At 39.9% G+C, this 21,441-nt stretch overlaps 1 protein-coding gene across 1 annotated transcript in view; it reads right to left on the reverse strand.

Moving 5' to 3' along the window:
- The window catches only part of RBM25 (RNA binding motif protein 25), a 57,189-nt gene extending 40,139 nt beyond the window's left edge, over positions 1-17,050 (reverse strand). The window contains exons 1-4 of the mRNA XM_059182901.1: positions 16,861-17,050; positions 8,761-8,881; positions 3,792-3,841; positions 731-898 (exon numbers count right to left, since the gene is read on the reverse strand). Coding sequence (XP_059038884.1) covers positions 731-898; positions 3,792-3,841; positions 8,761-8,866 — 324 coding nt within the window. The 5' untranslated portion in view covers positions 8,867-8,881; positions 16,861-17,050. The remainder of the gene's footprint in view (positions 1-730; positions 899-3,791; positions 3,842-8,760; positions 8,882-16,860) is intronic.
- Between the last annotated feature and the right edge of the window lie 4,391 nt (positions 17,051-21,441).

Below are 21,441 nucleotides of genomic sequence, written 5' to 3' on the forward strand. Positions count from 1 at the left end.
ATTTCTCTGTCAAATAAATAAATAAAACATTAAAAAAAAAAAAAGACAAAGGTATTCTGTATTACAGAAGTTGTCTAAAGAGGTATGACAATTCAACGCAATGTATGATTCTTGAATGAATCATAGAAAATAGGTATATTTAGTTAACAATACTATATTGGGGGAAAAAGAGCAATACTGTATCGGCCTTAAATTTAAATGTGATGATGGTTTTATGATCATATAGGAGAATGTCCTTGGTCTTAGGAGACACGAGAAGTACTTAGAGATGGAAATGTCATGTCACAACTTACTATCCAATTACTGAGGAAAAAAAGTTTGTGTGTGTGCGTGCGTGCGTGTGTGTGTGTGGGTATGTGTGTGTAGAAAGCATGTGGCAAAAATGTGTTATAAGAATGTTCATTTTAGGGGCGCCTGGGTGGCTCAGTGGATTAAATCCTCTGCCTTCGGCTTGGGTCATGATCCTAGGGTCCTGGGATCGAGCCCCACATCGGGCTCTCTGCTCAGCAGCAAGCCCGCTTCCCCCCTCTCATCTGCCTGCCTATTTGTGATCTCTCTCTCTGTCAAATAAATAAATAAATCTTAAAAAAAAAAATTCATTTTATTATTCATTCAACTTTTTTGCATAACTGAATTTTTTCAAAATAAATATCAGAATCCTCTTCCTGCTTTTCCATAAATTTGAAATCTGTAACAATAAAATTTAAAAGTGAGAAACCGTTTAACTTACAGCAAGGAGCTGTCTTATAAGCATGTCTGAGGCTTTCTCAGAAATGTTGCCAACAAAAACTGTAGTAGTGGGACCACAATTTTCATCATTTTCTTTAGCCTTTAAGCCTGGGTGATCCTTTCTTGCTCCCAAATGCTTTCCGACCATGGACACAGTGGGTACTAAAACCTAGAATGAAAAAAAGCAATAAAATTGGAACTGGCATTAAATTTCCTATCATGTTTAAAGTAACATGTTTTTAGTCTAAAAACAATTTTAAAGTACTAAATATATAGCACATTATTAAAAGTTCTACATATTTAATCTAAAGCTTCTATCATTTTTCATTAATGCAAATTTATTCATGACAAGTTTCACTATTAGATTACCTTTTTTTCTTTTTCTTTCTTTCTTTTTTTTTTTGCAACAAGATTTGAGAGCACACACACACAAGAGGGGGAGTGACAAACAGAGAGGGAGAGAGAATCTCAAACAGACTCCCTCTGGAGCCCCAATGTGGAGCTAGCGACCCGTGAGATCCAACAACACTGAGATCATGATCTGAGTCAAAATCAAGTCAAATAAATAAATAAAATATTAAAAAAAAAAAGATCAATATATCCAGGAGCTTCTTCACAACTTTACTCTGTACTAATATAAAAGCAAATTTCCAGGGTACCTGGCTGGCTCAGTCAGTTAAGTGTCTTTTTTTTTTCCTTATTTATTTATTTGACAGACAGAGATCACAAGTAGGCAGAGAGGCAGGCAGAGAGAGAGGAGGAAGCAGGCTCCCTGCTGAGCAGAGAGCCCAATGAGGGGCTCGATCCCAGGAATCTGGGGTCATGACCTGAGCCGAAGGCAGAGGCTTAACCCACTGAGCCACCCAGGCGCCCCATAAGTGTCTGACTTTGATTTCAGCTCAGGTCGTGACTTCAGGGTCCTGGGATACAGCCCGCATCAGGCTCCGCGATGAGCAGTCAGTCTACTTCTCCCCGCCCCCATCTCCTTCTGCCCCTCCCCCACTTGTGCTTGCTCTAAAATAAATAAACCTCCCCAAATTTTTTTAAGTAAGCACAAATTTTAATTATCCCCACTAATCCTCTGACAGAGCATCTGAATACTCATAGTACTCTCCAACACTTAAATTTATTTTTATCCGTTAATTATATTTTTATTTTCCCTTTATAACTTTCAACTTCCCAGAGGAAGGAATAATCCTACTCTTTTTTTTTTTTTATATTTTATTTATGTATTTGACAGACAGAGATCACAAGTAGGCAGAAAGAGAGGGAGAAGCAGGCTCCCTGCCGAGCAGAGAGCCTGATGCGGGCTCGATCTCAGGACCCTTGAGATCATGACCTGAGCAAAAGGCAGAGGCTTAACCCACTGAGCCACCCAGGCGCCCCAATCCTACTCATTTTTGTATCTGGAACTGAATTTAGCAAAACATGAACAGTAGGCACTGAATAAATAACGGTTAACTGAGGGAGCTCTTCCAAACCCCAAGTTCCACCTTTTCCTATACTGAAATGCAAGAGAGTAAGAGTACCTGCCATGTAGAGGTTTTCCAAAATGGCCAAATAGTGGGTATCCAATGCAAGAAAAATTGGACTTCCCCTTGGTCTGCAGAACCATATCTACTCAGTGGTCTGCCTCACAGCAGATTCCTGTTTGCCAGTGTTACCATCTCCTTTTTAAAAGTAACACTCCCTTTCCTCCCTTTTCAAAACCCACTGATAGAAAAACAATTAAAGTAATGAAATCCACAGGCCGCCCCCCCATGGTGGAATTCCAGAAGTTTGATACTCTACCACTTAACTCAAAGAAAAATCCTGGTTAAACAACAGTCAAGAGGGTTATTATTCATTCATGTGTTACAGCTTAAAGTATACAAAAGCTTTGATGAATGTAAAGAATTAAGACTTAAGAAGACTGAATAATAGGGACACCTGGGTGGCTCAATTAGGAAGCTGCACATCGGGCTCCTTGCTCATCACAGAGCCTACTTCTCCCTCTGCCTGCTTTCCCCCACCCCATTAAAATCTTAAAAAAAAAAAAAAAAAAAGAGAGAGACTGAATAATAAAACACTTCAGCAGAGTAAAGACTTCAAGAAAACTTTACAAAGCTTAAAGATATCATACCAGAGGACAGAAAAAAAATAGTTTGGAAGGGGCTAAAAATTTAGGTAGACGAGAGAAAAGAATGGAATACATTCAACACAAATTTCACTTCAAAATTTAAGTTTCTATAAGGATCATTTCTAGTTTTTTCTTTTTTTTATTTATGAGATTAAACGTGCCTTGATCATTCTATCTCCTAGGACCAAGACAAGAATAGGGAATGATAAAAGACCCAATGAACTAAATCTAATATAACAAGTATAAGAAGAGTCTAGAGAATCTAAGGTAAATCATAAACTGTTTAGGGACCTTATTTTATTTTTTTTAAGGACCCTATTTTAAAGGCAATTGTATAATATGCATAGCTGAGTGAAAATGATACTCAAGTAGTACGATATACATGCTCTCCCTATTATTCTTCTAAATACTAAAAATAATGTATTAGGTTTTTGTTTTGTTTTGTTTTTTGTTTTGTTTTTAAAGCTTTAAATGCACTAAACATGCGGCACATGGGTGGCTTAAGCCTTAAGCATCTGCCTTCAGCTCAGGTCATGATCCCAGGGTCCTGGGACTGGACCCCACATCAGGCTCCTTGCTTGGCGGGAAGCCCGCTCCTCCCTCTCCCACTCCCCCTGCTTCTGTTCCCTCTCTTGCTGTGTCTCTGTCAAATAAATAAATAAAGGGCGCCTGGGTGGCTCAGTGGGTTAAGCCGCTGCCTTCGGCTCAGGTCATGATCTCAGGGTCCTGGGATTGAGTCCCACATGGGCCTCTCTGCTCACCAGGGAGCCTGCTTCCCTCTCTCTCTCTCTGCCTGCCTCCCCATCTACTTGTGATTTCTCTCTGTCAAGTAAATAAATAAAATCTTTATAATAAATAAATAAATAAAATCTTTGAATAAATAAATAAATAAATAAATGTAGTAGCGCTACGGTATCTCCTTCTTCCTTATAATTATACTTACAGTTGGAGCAGGAGCCATAATGCTCATTGGTACAGGAATCATTGGGGTCCCTAAGAAAAAAGCACATTAAATCTTATGAATATAAGTAAATATGACTATATTCTATATTACATGGTACATAAATAGGTATCCTCACTCACAGTTAATTTAAGTAGAAACATATGACTAATGAAAATTAGATTATTGATGAATGCCCTATTTTCAAAAGCAATGTGGTACAGGCTGGTCTATGTAAACTTACACAACAAAAAACTATTCTAAAAGCAAGAAGACTACCACTACAGCATACTTCTGTCTCAGGAGTTTAAAAATCTGGACAGATACTGATTCCTGTTCATCTGATTCAGTACATCCTGAAAACCAGTAATTTATGCAAATACAGATTCACTAATGAGAAAACACTGTATTAATGAATCCTTTAAAAGTTAAAAAAAGGGACGCCTGGGTGGCTCGGTTGGTTAAGCAGCTGCCTTCGGCTCAGGTCATGATCCCAGCGTCCTGGGATCGAGTCCCACATCGGGCTCCTTGCTCAGCAGGGAGCCTGCTTCTCCCTCTGCCTCTGCCTGCCATTCTGTCTGCCTGTGTTTGCTCTCTCCCCCTCTCTCTCTCTCTGATAAATAAATAAAATCTTTAAAAAAAAAAAAAGTTAAAAAAAAAAGTATCCAATGAGAAATTAATCTAGAAACCTTAAAAGAATCTTGTTATTGCTGTTTCTTTAATAAAAACAAAAATCAGGGTGCCTGGGTGACTCAGCTGGTTAAGCAATTGCCTTCAGCTCAAGTTATGATCCTGGACTCCTGGGATCAAGTCCCTCATCAGGGTCCCTGCTCAGCATGGGATCTGCTTCTCCCTCTGACACTCTTCCCTCTCATGCTCTCGCTCTCAAATAAATAAAATCTTTTTTAAAAAATTTTAAAATTTGGGACGCCTGGGTGGCTCAGTTGGTTAAGCAGCTGCCTTCGGCTCGGGTCATGATCCTAGCGTCCTGGGATTGAGTCCCACGTCGGGCTCCTTGCTTGGCGGGGAGCCTGCCTCTCCCTCTGCCTCTGCCTGCCATTCTGTCTGCCTGTGCTCGCTCTCCCCCCACCATGATAAATAAATAAAATCTTTAATAAAAAAAAATTTTTAAATTCAAAAAAAATTTTTTTAAATGCAAAAAATATGACCAGTAATCTCAGTGTCAAAGAAAATCTGTAAGACAATCATCTGTTGGATGCACTGAGGGTTTTAAGAGGTGTCAATGGGGGACACCTGGGTGACTCAATCGGTAAATGGCTGCCTTCAGCTCAGGTCGTGGTCCTGGAATCCAGCCCCACATCGGGATCCTTGCTCATCGAGGAGCCTGCTTCTCTCTGCTTCTGCCTGCCACTCTACCTGCTTCTGCTCTCTCTCCGACAAAGAAATAAATATTTAAAATAAAACAAAAATAGAGGGGTCAATGGGTTAGTAATATCTACATTTTTGTTTTCAACTACACTGTTTACCAACCAGGGTCCACTGTATTGAGTGTTCTTGTGTATATAACTAACAAAATCATCTTGCCATCTGAGCACTAAGAAGAACGCAATAAGGGCAAAAATCAGTGAAAGATTTGCCTAACTTTTCTAATATAAATTTTAAAATGCTTTCTTAAAAGTATATCTCAAGAAGTTCTGAAATTTCTCTTCAGTTCAAATTTAACATCAATTTAAGAGAATTCTCCAGCTAAGACTGATAATAAATTCTTAAACATTTAACATTATCCATTTATTTTCCAATAAAACTTTAATTAACTTGGGCGCCTGGGTGGCTCAGTGGGTTAAAGCCTCTGCCTTCCACTCAGGTCATGATCTCAGGCTCAGGGTCCAGGGATCCTGCCCCGCATCGGGCTCTCTGCTTCCCTTCCTCTCTCTCTGCCTGCCTGCCTGCCTATTTGTGATCTCTGTCTGTCAAATAAAGAAAATCTTATAAAAACACAAATTCAAAAGCCTTCAAAATCTTTTCTATAAAACCAACCAATCAGGAAGGAACTTAAGGCACTGCTTTTTCACGGTCACCTTTCCTGATTCTGAATAAGTGATTAAGTTCATTCCCAATCCCTTAAATTTCTTCACAAAGAAATAAAAAGTAAACTATTCTTCCCTATGAAACCATAACATAAGGGTTCTGTTTAAAAAAAAAAAAAAAAAGTATCATGGTTACCAGCTAAGGGCCCATAGATCTTCTTACGAGACTAAAAATCTATGAACAAAATCAGGGTATATGAACCGCCCCAAAATTGTTGCCTAAATGAAAATGGCTCTGGACACTATTGTTCCTATGTTACTAATCTGTTAGATGGTTGACAGCTTTATTCAGTTTCTTGTTAACATTATTCTCTCAATCACCCTATTCACCAGAAATTCCTTTATATAGTACATTACAGTAAAGCTAAATTACGACTAAAATTCAGCAACTGGTCCATGAAATACGAAACTGGTTTTAATTTAAAATTTTATCTTTTATTTTATTTAAATTTAAATACATATTTCAACCTATACTCCTGGTAGCAGGTGGAAACAAATACACATCCATAATTACCAAAGATATACAACGAGTTGCTACAAGCATAAATGTCTTAAAAATTTGTACAAATATTGCATTCTATTCCATATATATGCGTAAGTATTTGTTCCAACTTTTAAAAGTATGATTTACCCCCGAATTCCTGAAGTGTTAAATAATACTCCAGAAACACTGCCATGTTTATCTTGTGGCTTTTCGCACCTACTCCAACACTGCCATACACTTGACCTAGGAGTAGGAGGGCCCCAAAGCTGAGCCTCTAGAATATATGTGTTATGAATTAATAATCCATCTTAAGAGTCAACTTCAAAGTACTGTTGATTTCTCAAGAATCAAGCTCTTTAGAAAAACACTGTAATTTCAAATAGATCATCCAAAGGTTAAAAATAAATCTCTGATGTACAGCTTTCCCCAAAGTATTTCTGGATGATTTACAGGAGCATTAACTGATTTCAGCCTGAATTACACAGGTTCTACATGGGGGAGGAGCTTAACATACAAATTAAGAACAGCTCTTAAATGTGGTCTTTTGGAAGGGAAATTGATTTTGTATCAAATGTTTTCAGTCCCACTAAAATATAAAAATATCTAACTACCACCCATAAACCTAAGGAAAAACCCTTGTTCTCCTAAGCCAAGCAATGTTAATTATGTACCTTAAGATAATGGTTCTCAAATGTGGGTCCTCTGAGCTATGCTTAAATAGATCTTTAGGAATCCCCTGTTAAAAACTGTTAACTTCTAAAAATAAAAATTCCTGGGATGCCTGGGTGGCTCAGTCGGTTAAGCTAATGCCTTTGGTTCAGGTCATGATCCCAGCGTCCTGGGATGGGCTCCTTGCTCAGCAGGGAGTCTGCTTCTCTCTCTACCCCTCCCCAACGCTCATGATCTCTCTCTCTCTCCCACCTAAATTAAATAAAATCTTAAAAAAAAAAAAAAATTCCTGGGCTCCAATATCTGAGGATCTGAATCTGTGAATGGGAGTGGAACCTAAATTTTTTTTTTCCTGAGAGTTCGGGAGAGAGGAATTTTTTATATGGTAATTTGGAAAACTCTCCAAGATGTATTGTCAAGCATAAAAAAGCAAGAGGCAGGGCACCTGGGTGGCTCAGTCAGTTAAGTGTCTAGCTTCAGCTCTGGTCATGATCCCAGGGTCCTGGGATTGAGCCCCACATCGAGCTCCCTGCTCAGTGGGAAGTCTGCTTCTCTCTCTACCCCTCCCCACTGCTCATGATCTCTCTCCCACATAAATTAAATAAAATCTTAAAAAAAAAAAAAAAAAAAAAAGCAAGAAGCAAATAGTGTGTGTGTGTAACGTGTGTGTATAGATAGATAAATAAATGGATAGATATATACACATAGATAGATGCTGCTATACATCTGCATTAAAAGAAAATTGGGGGTTCCTGGGTAGCACAGTCCTTAAGCATCTGCCTTCAGCTCAGGTCATGATCCCAGAGTCCCGGACTTGAGCCTCACATTGGGCTCCCTACTCTGCCGGACGTCTGCTTCTCCCTCCCCACTCCCCCTTTCTCGCTGTATCGTCAAATAAATAAACTTTTTTTTTTTTTAATATTTTCTTTATTTATTTGACAGAGATCACAAGTAGGCAGAGAGGCAAGCAGAGAGAGAGGAAGGGAAGCAGGCTCCCTGCTGAGCAGATAGGCAGATGTGGGGCTCGATCCCAGGACCCTGGGATCATGACCTGAGCCGAAGGTAGAGGTTTTAACCTACTGAGCCACCCAGGCGCCCCTAAATAAATAAAATCTTGGAAAGAAAAAAAGTAAAACAGTGGATGAAAGTGTACTTAGGGGCAGCCTGGGTGGCTCAGTAAGTTAAGCATCCAACTCTTAATTTCAGCTCAGGTTGTGATCTGAGGGTCATATAATCAAGCGCTGTGTGAGATTCTGCACTGGGTGTGGAACCTACTTAGGATTCTCTCTCCCTCTGCCCCTCCCTCCCGGCTCACCTGCTCACATTCGTGCATGCTCTCCATCTTTCTTTATGAGGGAGACAAAAAACACACACACACATACTTACAGCAGCTTGTAATGTACATTAAAAACTATCTGAAAGGTTTTGTTTCCCTCCTTTGTAAGGGAATAGTAACAATGGTTATGTGGAAATATGAGCAAAATCTTTCACTGTATGTATACCTTTTTAACTACTGAATCATACAAATTAGTATGTATTTATTGGAATACGCATTTCCTTTTTAAATAAAGGTCTTTTTGAAAAATCTTCACAGATGAATTTGATACTCAGCCAGATATGAAAAGTACTGTCACAGGAAAATAAGGTATCACATTTACAGAAGTGTGCCAACATCTTTACTCTAAAACACAGTCACGTACATACCATTTTCCTAAAGTTACCAGTATAATGACAAAAGTACAGTTAAAAATAACAGTATCCACAAACTTACCTGGAGGTACAGGTGGAGGAAAACCAGGAAACTGTGGGGGTGGGATCCCTGGTGGAAGCGCTGGGATTCCCATAGGAGGGCGATTCAAATGAGGGGGGAAAGACATTCTTACTGCAGCGGTCTAAAGAAAAAAATCATGACAAATCATTTTATTTGAAAACTTTGCAATTTGATATGCCTGGTTTGTTGGCCTTCATTTTTAGAGTATCTGCAAAATTCTAAAGTTTTCTTACCCAGAGGAGTTGGCAAAGACCCTCTTTTCTCTGTCTGTCCATTGAGAATTTTTTAAAACTTAGATCTTTTCTAAAATAAGTTCCCAAAATGTACACGATCTAAATTCAGGATAGACTCCTACAATCATATGGGAATACATATAAAGGAAGAAAAAAATTTTGAGGTTCAGTTAATATCCAAAAACTAAATACCAAACATCAATGATTTTTTTTTTTTTTAAACCAAACTCAGAATCCAGGAAAATTATCTAACAGTTTTTTGCTTTAAATGTTCTGAGGCATTCATTTTTGTTACATACATCAGCACCTTGAAAATTAAATGTACAAAGTTACACAGTATCTGTTGATTCAGTGTTGGCCAGTTCCTCAAGGACAAATGAATGTCTCAGTGAACTATAAACCTGAGAGAGAAGAAACCTCCTGAAAGAAGGTCACATACTAATCTGTACTAACCACTCAGATATAGAGAGAACATACAAATTGTGACAGTAAGAAAAATGTCCTAGTTTGTGGTAAACTTAAAAGCAAACCTCTTAACCATTCTTGAATGATATTCAATGAATGAATGGAATTCAAGAATCAGAAGCTAACTTTCTTTTTTAGAAGCTAATTTTTTTTAATACACGAATACAGTGAACTGTTTTATTTGGTTTGTGATATTACTACTCAAAATAAATTTAATTTTGTCCTTTAAACAAATATTTTAAGACTCCCTTACCACCAAATTTTATAGTTTCATCAACATACCTGAGTGTCCAAAACTATTAGAAAAAGTAAAAAAAAAACTACATTAGGATGTCCTGGGAAGATTCCATGCACCAACTTTAAAAAGGAGCCAAAATAAGTGATCTCATACCAGTGATGGCACTAAATAGCAGTGATTTGATCAACAGGAGATATATCTGTCAGACACTAGGAAAAACTCCCCCCATACTCTTTGTAACTGAAGGAGTCTAGAGTTGTTTGAAGCTTTTAAAGAACATCTGTCTCTACTATTTTTTGTGTTTCATACATTGATTTACTCACCCTTCAGAAGAGAGAAGATAAAAAGTGCATGTCTTCCACTTCCTCGCCCCCTAATCCCAACAGTTTGGTATATATCGTTGTATTCTTCTAAATACCTTTCTATACACAAACTAATATATAATTATTTGTGTTTTTCTGCAAACAATATAATCATACTATATTGTTAGGTGCATTTCTCCCTCAATTATCATTAACATCTCTTCGTATCAGTTCATTAACTTCTATTCCAATCTTTATAATGCAGTAAATTACTATAATACAGGCATACGATAATTATTTATTCAGTATGGATGGTTGATTCAACATTTTGCCTCTTATAATGCTAAACATTCTTGGACATATAAATCTATGCACTGTGCAAGAAATTCTATTGTACAGATTAGTACTACATGTATCTACACTTTACCTCCAAGTCGTCCTCCAAAGCTAGTGTACAAATCTGTATCCCCACCACCAATGTATGGGAATGCCCTTTGCTCAGATCCCCACCATTGCCAGAATCAATCAGTGTTTAAATTATAACAACCTAACAGGTTAAAAAAAAAAAAAAAATGCTCACGTCGATGAACATTTCCTTAATCACTACGGAGATTGAGTATCTTTTTACCTGTTTATTAGACATTTCTTTAAAATGGTCTTAGAAAAGCATGTCCTTCAGACTCAGAGCTGTTCTTCCTCAGTGTTCTTTTGACTTAATTAGTTAGGATAATACAATAGTCTGTAAAATCTAAACTTCAATTTCAGAAAACACAGTACACTTAAAATACAAAGAAAGCTTTACAAATAAAATAAATTCCTAGGATTTCATACACTTAGAAAATAAGCTATTGCAAATACTTTAAAATATTAAGTATCAGCATAAATTAAAAAGGAAAAATGCATAAATTAAAAAGGAAAAATGCAAATAATTAATGACTGTAGAAGTGTTGAATTTTTAAATAATCTTTTTATAAAACTTTTTGCCCAAAAACAAAAACAAATATTCTATATAAAAGGGGCAGGAGTGTATCTCCTTTTAACAGAGGGCTACTGTCCTACTTACAGAAACTCTTCTATTATCATTATAATACTCTATCTCAGCACTTTCTTAGGAGGGCAGTTGATATTAATACCTGTTGAATAAATAAATGAATGAATGAATCAGTAAACCGATTTATTAAGAAGCTCCCATGTGCCAATACTATGCTAGCAATGACCCAGTGCCTAGCCTCAAAATGTTTACAAAGATTGGAGCATGAATTCATCTCCAGAATCATTTATTGTCAAATATTAGCTGTAAGTATTATTTTTTAAGACATATACTCTTGGTGTTTAAATTCTATTTCATGACTTTTAAATGTATAATTCATTCTGTACAAATTAACCAGATTATGTCTTAGTTTATGCCAATGTATCCATTCCACTCACTTCTAATTTTTGTGTTCTATGGCCCTTTCATTTAGCACCATTCACAACTTGCTTATTCACAGGCGAGCTTCAAAAAGTGAAGGTATTCTTAGTAAGATAATGGTCCCTCCAGTAGCCAGAAAACTACAATTCTGGTGATCACTGATAAATATTAATGTTCATTTTAAGCATCCTAAAATGAGAGTATCAATACTTTTTACAAAATGAACTTCTGTTTTCACATGTGAAAATGAGAATAAACTTTTATAACCAAAAGCAAAGTTTATCAGTTTTTATCTACGGTTGATAAACGATAATACTCTCACTACAAATTATACAGAGATTCAAAGTTGGTAAGTACTTTGCAGAATAAAGTAGGGAAAAGACTAGGAACTACTACAATATGGTGGTCAGGCCTCACCAAGACAGTAGGCAAATTGAACAAAAAAGACTCCAAAGGGGCCTAGGCAGAAGCAAAGTGAACAGCAAATACAAAGAGCCTGAGGTGGGCATGGAGTGTTTATGGGAGGAAAGCAAGGCCAAGAGCTGGAACAGAGTACTTCTGAGGAACGTCAAAGATAAATGCCAACCAAGGATTACTTGGGGGAGGGGATTCAGAGACTACAGTACTTTGTAGGCCACTGTAAAGGTTTTGATTTTTACTATGAATGAGATGGAAAACATCTGAAAGACTTCTGACCTGACTCAGTTTAACAGTGTCACTGGCCACTGTGTTAAGACTGGAAAACAAGGGTAGAAGCAGGAGACCACTGCCAGTAACACAGTCCAGAGAGGGTGGCCTGAAATAGGTGGAAGTGGCTAAAGTGTTAGATCCTGGATGCAGTACTTTGAAGGTAGCCAACTGCTGCGGAGGGGTCATGTGTGAGGTTTAAGAAAAGAAATGCAAAGGTTATTCTATTAGCACTGAAATGACTTAAATAACTTTAAAAATACTTGTATTTTTTCACTTTGGAGTTGATTTCACTTTTAGAACGCTCAAAGCATTTTTACCCAGTAGGCATGAAACCTTTTGGCCCAAAGTAACAAAAACAAGCACCTATGATGCAAGTGCTCCTTATCTCTAGCGTGGCAGTGGTCATACAGGTTTATTATGCATTTGTCAAAATTAACTGAAATTACAATGGTTAAAATGGGTTCATTATATTGCATGCAAATTTTATCTCAATAAATCTAGTCTCCTCCATCTAAAAAAACTTAAAAAAAAAAACCTTGCAAATAAGATTTATCTTTATCACTCAAAATATGCATGCATTCTGCATTTCTTCTTTTTTTTTCTTCTTTACACTTTTAAAATCACTCTTTTTTTCCTACACTGCTTACTGCTTACAACCATTCCTCCATTGCAAATTTATCCCAACAGAAAACAAATTATTTCACCAGGAATAGATACAGTGGCTAACCCCATCACAACACTGTGCCAAATTTCAAATGGTAAGAGGTAAATGAACCAACAGATTCTCCTTAGTAAATGAGTATGCAACTCATTCACTCACTCAACAAATATCTATCTCCAATTTTATGTCAGGTTCTATGTATTGGTTTTATTAGCTCTGAAAGAGCAAATTTAGGATATTATATAGTTACACAGCCAGCCAGCTCAGTGGCTCTACACTGAATATAAATGATCATGACTATAGAATGCATTGTACACTTGTTTACAGCCTGCAGGGTACAATGGCCTCACATACCTGCCCCAGCCTAAGCAAAACAAACCCTTCAAAACATCATTTCTCAAACTGAATTTCTACAGAAGTCAAGTCTTCAGGAAGTATTCCTAAGAAAAAGTGTTCCATGTCTCAAGAATGGAAAATGCTTGATCAACAAAAAATTTCTTCTGCAGGAAAACTTTTCAGAGATATGAAAATGAGTCAAGTCTCCAAAAAGGGAACTGATCTTTTTCTGAGATTTGCACTTAGCTGTTTTACCAATTTCAATGATTAAAAAGCAATACTACCTACAGAGAAAAATTAGTGATAGACTGGAGCTGAGGTGGGAACAAGGAGTGGCATGCAACAAGGAAGAGAGGAATCCTTTTTGGGGTAACAGATGCACAACTCGAAACATTTACCAAAAAAAATCATCAAATTACATGTTACAAAGAGTGTATTTTGTGTGTTAACTACACCTTAATAAAGTTGCTTTAAAAAGGGGGGGGGGGGGCGCACCTGGGTGGCTCAGTGGATTAAGCCTCTGCCTTCAGCTCAGGTCATGATCTCAGGGTCCTGGCATCAGCTCCCTGCTCAGCAGGGAGCCTGCTTCCCCACCCCACCTCTCTGCCTGCCTCTCCAGCCTACGTGTGATCTCTGTCAAACAAATAAATAAAATCATTTAAAAAAAAGAAAAGAAAAGCAATACCAACTCAGGGCAATTTCAGGCTAAATCCAATTAAGACTTGTAGATCAGACAATATTGAATCAGTATTAATTTCCTAATTTTGTTCACTCTACTGTTGTTAAAAATGAAAATGTCTTTATTCTAGGAAATATACCTGAAGTGTTTAAGGACTAAGGGACACCTCATCTGCAGCTTACTGGTAAAACACTTCAGAAGAAAACTATGAAGAAAAAGGAGAGGATAAAGCAAATCTGTGAAATGTTATCATTTGGGGAATCTGGGTAAAAGGTATTTGAGAATTCTTTCTACTGTTCTTGAAACTTTTTTGAAGTCTGAAATCATACTAGGTTTTAAAAAGTAGTATCAACAATTCTGGTGGTGAAAATACTGTTCTTTTCTGGAGTTTTAAAACTCAAAAAAAGGGTCAGAAAAAAGCTATTCAAAAACGTTAAGGGGGACTCAATCGAAACTTTTAGGAATGGCAGTGGTAGTTGTCAGAAAAGACTATCAAAATTAAAATACACAGAATGTTTTTGTAAGATACTAAATGACTCAATGACTACTTTTGCTTCCAAAGCTACAAAATAGTCAATATAATTTTTCTTTAAACCATACGTAAATGAGAGAACTATATAGCTAATCTGTGATCCAAAAAGTTACTTGAAAATTCTAAACTTGTAATCGGTCTGAAATTGTTACCAATGTTAGAATGAACTCATCCTATTTTAAAAACATATTTAAGGGGCACCTGGGTGGCTCAGTGGGTTAAAGCCTCTGCCTTCCGCTCAGGTCATGATCCCAGGATCCTGGGATCACGCTCCACATCCGGCTCTCTGCTCAGCAGGGAACCTACTTCCCTTCCTCTCTTTCTGCCTGCCTCTCTGCCTACTTGTGATCTGTCTGTCAAACAAATAAATAAAATCTTTAAAATATATATATATATATACACACACATATATATTTAAAAGCCTTACCACAGTGGAATAAAAAGATACTAAACCATAAAATAAAAACACTTAACTCAAACTATTATTAATATAAAGTGCCTCTTTTTTAACATTGGAAAAATAAAAACACTTTCTTCCTAGAAGTAGTTTGGAACCATACCTAAATAAATAAATAAGGGGAAAACTACTCTGGGAATCCCAAATGGAAATCTGGTAACCCCGAGGAGATGATTTTTTTTAAAGTAGGCTCCACCAAGGGTGGAAAACAAGTTGAACTCACAACCCTGTGATCAAGACCTGAGCTGAGATCAAGAACTGGATGGCTCAGGGAACCTGAGTGGCTCAGTCGGATAAGCATCTGGCTTTTGATTTGGCTCAGGTCCTGATCTCAGGTCTTGAGACTCGGCCCGAGGCGGGTTCCCTGCTCAGCAGAAGTCTCCCCAAGGAGTCTGCTTGAGAGTTTCTCTCTCTCATAAATAAATAAATCTTTAAAAAAAATAAAAAAAGAGTTGGGACACAACTGACTGAGCCACCCAGGTGCCCCAAAAAGAGCAATTATTTAATGAAAATATTACCTAACATTTCAATTTATTTGTTTACAAAAGCCTTCGACATATGTTATCCCACGGAATCTCCCAAATTACTTGGCACAGATACATTATTCATTTACAGATGAAGATGCTACCCTGCCCAACGGAAAACAGTAAGTGGCCGGGGACTCCAAAGTCCCCACTATCCTGAAATTACCCATCCAAAGGCTGTTTTCACTGTATCACAATGCCTCTCTCCAGTAACAACATACCAAGAAGAAACTTCTCATTAAGGGTTAACTTTGATTTTATTTATAAAAACTTATTCAGAATACAGCAGAAGAAATGTTAAGAGTCCCCGCTTAGGCTCTTAAATAACAGTATCAGTTAACTTGGACTGAACACTATGTTACTTAGCCATTGCTCTAAGGATTTGGGGTATGTTTTTCTCAGTCCCCAAACACAATAACCGATGAAGCGGATGCTACGCTAATCCTCAATTTACAGATGAAGAAAACCAAGACTTTAAGAAAAGTTAAGTTAATTAGAACTGCATACTATCTGTTTGAATCATGAGGAAGCAATGACCAACTGGATGCCTTTCAAGGCCTCTGAAGGTTTTTGGATATCCTCTAAAAATCAGAGTCCCCGAAACAACAAAAAAATTGTCTACTGCCAACTACCTAATTCAGGATACTTCATACTACAGCAGTCCGCGACTAGATTAGTCCAATCTCTACCCTCCTGTCGGTCGGCTCCACTCTGCCCGGTACCAAAATGGCTCTTCCATGGCCAAACAAATCCACATTACATAACTTCCAAAATAATCTTCATATTCCGAGATCTACTTCGAAAAACGTATTTAAAAAGTACGGAAGACCACAGAAGAGTAAGAAACAAGGAACACCTTTTAATGTGGCACTTGGTCACAGCCTAGAATGAATGGGGAATATAGTTCACTATATTAAAGCTGGAGGAGGAAGGGGGCAGGACCACCATCCTCATGACAATCTCGAGAGAGCCGGGGGGCTGCTAAAAAAGGTGGGCATTAGGGGAATTCGGGTTGGGGGAGTGAGGGAATCCACTCGGTGGCGGGCTCTGGATGACGGAAGAGGAGAGGAAAGGAATCCGTTGGTGACCCGGCACCTCGCTAAAAAGGGTGGGTGCTCGAGGGCTCGTAAGCAGAGCCTGGGGCAAGAGTGTCCTAGGCCCGGAAAATCTACAGGAGGGCTCCGCAAGCTCGGGTTAGAAAGGGGCCTCAGAGAAGGGCTCCGAAGGGGCCGACGGATCATTTTGTGGCAAACGTGGAGCCCCGAATGGGCCAAGGCGATTCACTCTGGGGCGGACCGTGGAGGGGAAAAGGAAACGTGGGCGACAATGCAAGGAGGAAAGCTCTGGCAGTAGGTCCGGCCTCCACGGGCTCCAGATGGGCCCACTGGTTTTCCAGGCCTTAGAGAAGTGAAGAAACCCAAGCCTCGTGCCCGTCCCCTCCCCCACCCCAACCCCCCCTTTACCCCCCAAATCCCACCCCGGCCCTTTCGCAGCCTCCCCGGCTTCCCCTCCTCCCGCAACCGAGGTACCCGGTTTCCCGGTTCCCACACGCGTCCAGAGGCGTGAACTCACCCGCCGCTGAGGAAACGGTGCGGTCTTCGCGGTGTTCCGGGCTCCAGGTTACCAGCGGGCTCCACCGGTTCGAGGTCTCTGCGCGCCGCTCGCCGGGAGTCTGGTTCCGAAGCGCCTACTCGCACAGGCCGCAAACACAGCCGCGCTGCGCGGGGAGCTTCTGGAGGTCTTCCTCTTGCCCGGCGTGCACTGCGGCCGGGGAGAGTGAAGAGGCGGATCATAGAGAAGAACGCGTATAGATAGTCCTCTCTTTTGGCTCTGAATCACCACGCAGCGGCGCATAACCATAGAGAAGGAGCGCCTCGTGGGGACTAGAAAGGCTCGAGCTGTAAATTACGACCCACCCTGCCATTTTTGATTGGAGCTGATTAAATCTTATGACTACGAGACGCCATCTTGAGGTCAAGGTTCTGCTGCGCACGGCGCAAAGGCTGTTAGAAATGTCTTACCTTTTGTAGTGTGGGTCTCGGGGTTTACAGCCTTCCTCTGTGGCTCGTTGAGGGTCGGCGTCCTGCAGACCCGGCCTTACCCAACACCGCAGCGGAAACGGCGAGTGCTGACCTTTCCCTGGAAAACAGCTACCCTTAATACCAAGAACTAACCGGCAAAGGGCGTGGTAGTTTCCAGTGCACGCGCCCACCCCTTGTGCGCGCTGGTAGGGCCCAAGAGGTGGCTGAGGATGCTTGAAATACCTAAAACGGCCTTAAAAACGTCTCATACGGGCGCCTGGGTGGCTCAGTGGGTTAAGCCGCTGCCTTCGGCTCGGGTCATGATCTCAGGGTCCTGGGATCGAGTCCCGCATCGGGCTCTCTGCTCAGCGGGGAGCCTGCTTCCCTCTCTCTCTCTCTGCCTGCCTCTCCATCTACTTGTGATTTCTGTCAAATAAATAAATAAATAAAATCTTTAAAAAAAAAAAAAGTCTCATATAACTTTCATTCTGTAATGTAAAGGTGCCGAAAAGGTCACTTACTAGATGAACAGAAATAAAACGAGATTAATGGAAGTAAACTAATCACAAATGGTTCTTCAATTTATGGACATTTAGGGGCATTATCTTTTCCCAGGCCTTTGTTTCCCAACTCTCGCTTCTTGAAAGGCTTATCACTTTTTCAATATAAATGTGTTGTTTCCCGGTGCCTGGGTGGCTCAGTGGGTTGAAGCTTCTGCCTTCGGCTCAGGTCACCATTTCCGAGTCCTGAGATCGAGCCCCGCATCGGGCTCTCTGCTCAGCCAGGATCCTGCTTCCCTTCCCCTCTGCCTGCCTCTCTGCCTACTTGTGATCTCTGTCTGTCAAATAAATAAAATCATTTTTTAAAAAATAATAAAAATAAAATACTGTTTCCCTGAGTGCCTGGTGCTGAGCTAAGTGCTGGGAGTATGAAGGTAAATGCAAGTGAGATTTTACTGTTGTTTGGGAAGAGCTGCAAACAACGCGGAGCAGATGACAAACACACCATCGTGTATAAAATTGAAACATACACCCTTTCCTTATCTGCTTTTCCTACCGAATTTTACTCTATAGCACTTATCACTACTTACTGTACTATGTACTTTTTTTTATTTTTTAAAAGATTTTATTTATTTATTTGACAGAGATCACAAGTAGGCAGAGAAGCAGGCAGAGAGAGGAAGAGAAGCAGGCTCCCTGCTGAGCAAAAAAGCCCTATGCAGCACTTGATCTCAGGACCCTGAGATCATGACCTGAGCAGAAGGAAGAGGCTTTAACCGCTGAGCCACCCAGGCACCCCTTATGTATTTTTCTTATTCTATGGTTTGTCTTTCCCTACTCCACTAGAATGTAAATTTTTAGGGATTGTCGTTCTTGTTCACTGCCGTATGGTAGTGCCTAGGACAAGGCCTGGTACATAGCAAATGCTCAATAAATAATTGTTGAATTAAAGAAATCATTATATGTGAGTACCAACAGAACACAAAATGCTGTGGGAGAATAATGGGAAAGGCTCTAACATTACTATCATTTGTAAAATTTACATCTACCTGTATTTCTTATTAGGTTTCCTTACCATTAAGTAGGGCTAATAATAGCTATTCCCAAGAGCTATTGCAAGAATTAAATTAACTGGGTGCCTGGGTGGCTCAGTTGGTTAAGCGACTGCCTTCAGCTCAGGTCATGATCCCAGAGTCCTGGGATCGAGTCCCAGATCAAGTCCTGCATCATGTCCCACATTGAGTCCCACATCGGGCTCCATGCTGCATGGGGAGTCTGCTCCCTCTGACCCTTTCCCCTCTCATGCTCTCTCTTACTGTCTCTCTCTCAAATAAATAAATAAATATCTTTAAAAAAAAGATGTGATATATTAAAAAAATGAATTAACTAATGCATGTGAAAGTACTTTGTTCTGTAAAGTGCTAGTCAAATGCTAGTTACATTTTTCAAATCACCAATTATGAGGGCATCTGGATGGCTCAGTTGGTTATGCAGCTGCCTTCTGTTCAGGTCATGATCCCAGGGTCCTAGGGTTGAGCCCCCCCATTGGACTCCCTGCTCAGTGGGGAGCCTGGTTCTCCCTCTGCCTCTGCCACTCCCCCTGCTTGTGTTCTCTCTCTTGCTCTCTGTCAAATAAATAAAATCTTTAGGGAAAAAAAACAGATTGTGCCTATTTTTTACAACTACCAACATGAACACAGAAATCTTTTCAAATTACTCTGTATCCCTTTCCTTTTTAGAAACATTGTATAGAAATTCATGTATTACTTTTATAAAAACAACAACAACAACAAAAAGAGTTGTCTTAAGTTTGCTAGCTTTTTTTAGTAGGCATTTGTTGCTTACATTGACCCTGCATCCATTCCCCTGCCTTTAGTAATGGTACTCCAAATTTCCTGAATGATCCTTCCACTACTCTAGATCTTTGTAGTTTGGGTGTAAACTCCTAACCCTAGCCAGACCCTTTAGAACACAGGGATAAAATTAGAATCTAATCAGAGCCTGGTAATTGAGTATTTATGTTGTACCAGGTACTATTTTAAGTATCTTATAAATATCAGCAACTTTTTTTTTTTTTTTTTTTTTTTTAATCTGACAGACAGAGATCACAAGTAGGCGGAGAGGCAGAGAGAAAGGAGGAAGCAGGCTCCCTGCTGAGCAGAGAGCCCAATGTGGGGCTCCATCCCAGGACCCTGGGATCATGACCTGAGCTGAAGGCAGAGGCTTTAACCCACCGAGCCACCCAGGCGCCCCAAATATCAGTAACTTTAAACCTCACAGCAACCAAAGTAGGAACAGTTGTGGTTTAGAAACTAAGGCTTAGAAAGGTTAAATAAGGGACACCTGGGTGGCTCAGTTGGTTAAGCATCTGCTTTCCTGCATCTGGGCTTACAGCTAGCGAGGAGTTCCCTCTGCCATTCCCCCTGCTTGTGCTCTCTCCCTGTGTCCAACAAATAAATAAAAATCTTAAATTAAAAAAAGAAGAAGAAGGGGTGCCTGGGTGGCTCAGTGGGTTGAGCCTCTGCCTTCGGCTCAGGTCATGATCTCAGGGTCCTGGGATCGAGCCCCGCGTCGGGCTCTCTGCTCGTCGGGGAGCCTGCTTCCTCCTCTCTCTCTGCCTGCCTCTCTGACTGCCTCTCTGCCTGCTTGTCATCTCTGTCTGTCAAATAAATAAATAAAAATTAAAAAAAAAAAAAAGAAGAAGAAGAAGAAGAAGGTTGGATAAGTTGCCCAAAGTTATAAGAACAGTAAGTGTTGGAGCCAATCTAGTTCCTAATTCCATGGTCTCAACCATTACACTCTGCTGCTGCATCTAGCAAGAATAATGCTAAAAGAGGTTGAGGGAGGGGACTCTTATTCACTTAACTTAAAAATGGAAGGATTTAAACTTAGTAGTAGGGATAAGAATGAAACAATCACAGAAGAAACCTGAGCTAAGAGAAGGTGAGAGATTTTTGACAATATCATTTGAGAACAGATTCAGCCATTCCTACTTATTTATTTATTTATTTATTTATTTTTAAGATTTACAGGGGTGTCTGGGTGGCTCAGATGGTTAGACATCAGCTTTCAGCTCAGGTCCTGATTCCAGGACCCCGGGATGGAGCCCCTCATTGAGGGGCTCCCAGCTTGGTAGGAAGCCTACTTCTCCTTCTTGCTCTACACTGTTTCCCCTGCTTATACTCGCTCTCTGTCACATAAATAAATAACATCTTTTAAAAAGAAATAAATAAAAATAAAATGAAATAATAAAAAATAATAAAGGAAGATTTACAGAGAGAGCACAAGTGCCTGTCGGATGACCAGTGGGGGAGGGGCTGAGGGACAGAATCTCCCAGCAGATGACCCCCTGCTGAGTGCATAGCCCAAATCCACCCCCCCACCCCCCCACCCCCACCCCTGGGAACTACCTAAGCCAAAACCAAGAGTTGGAGGCTTAACCAACTGAGCCACCCAGGCACCCTAAAATTTGGCCATTCTTTTTCTTTTTTCTTAAGATTTTATTTATTTATTTGACAGACACAGCGAGAGAGGGAACACAAACAGAGGAAGTGAAGGAGCTTCCTGCCAAGCCGGGAGCCGGATGCAGGGCTCAATTCCAGGACCCTGGGACCACACCCTGAGCCAAAGGC

Source organism: Mustela lutreola, chromosome 7 (assembly GCF_030435805.1).
Source record: "Mustela lutreola isolate mMusLut2 chromosome 7, mMusLut2.pri, whole genome shotgun sequence".
Classification (NCBI taxonomy): Eukaryota; Metazoa; Chordata; class Mammalia; order Carnivora; family Mustelidae; genus Mustela; species Mustela lutreola.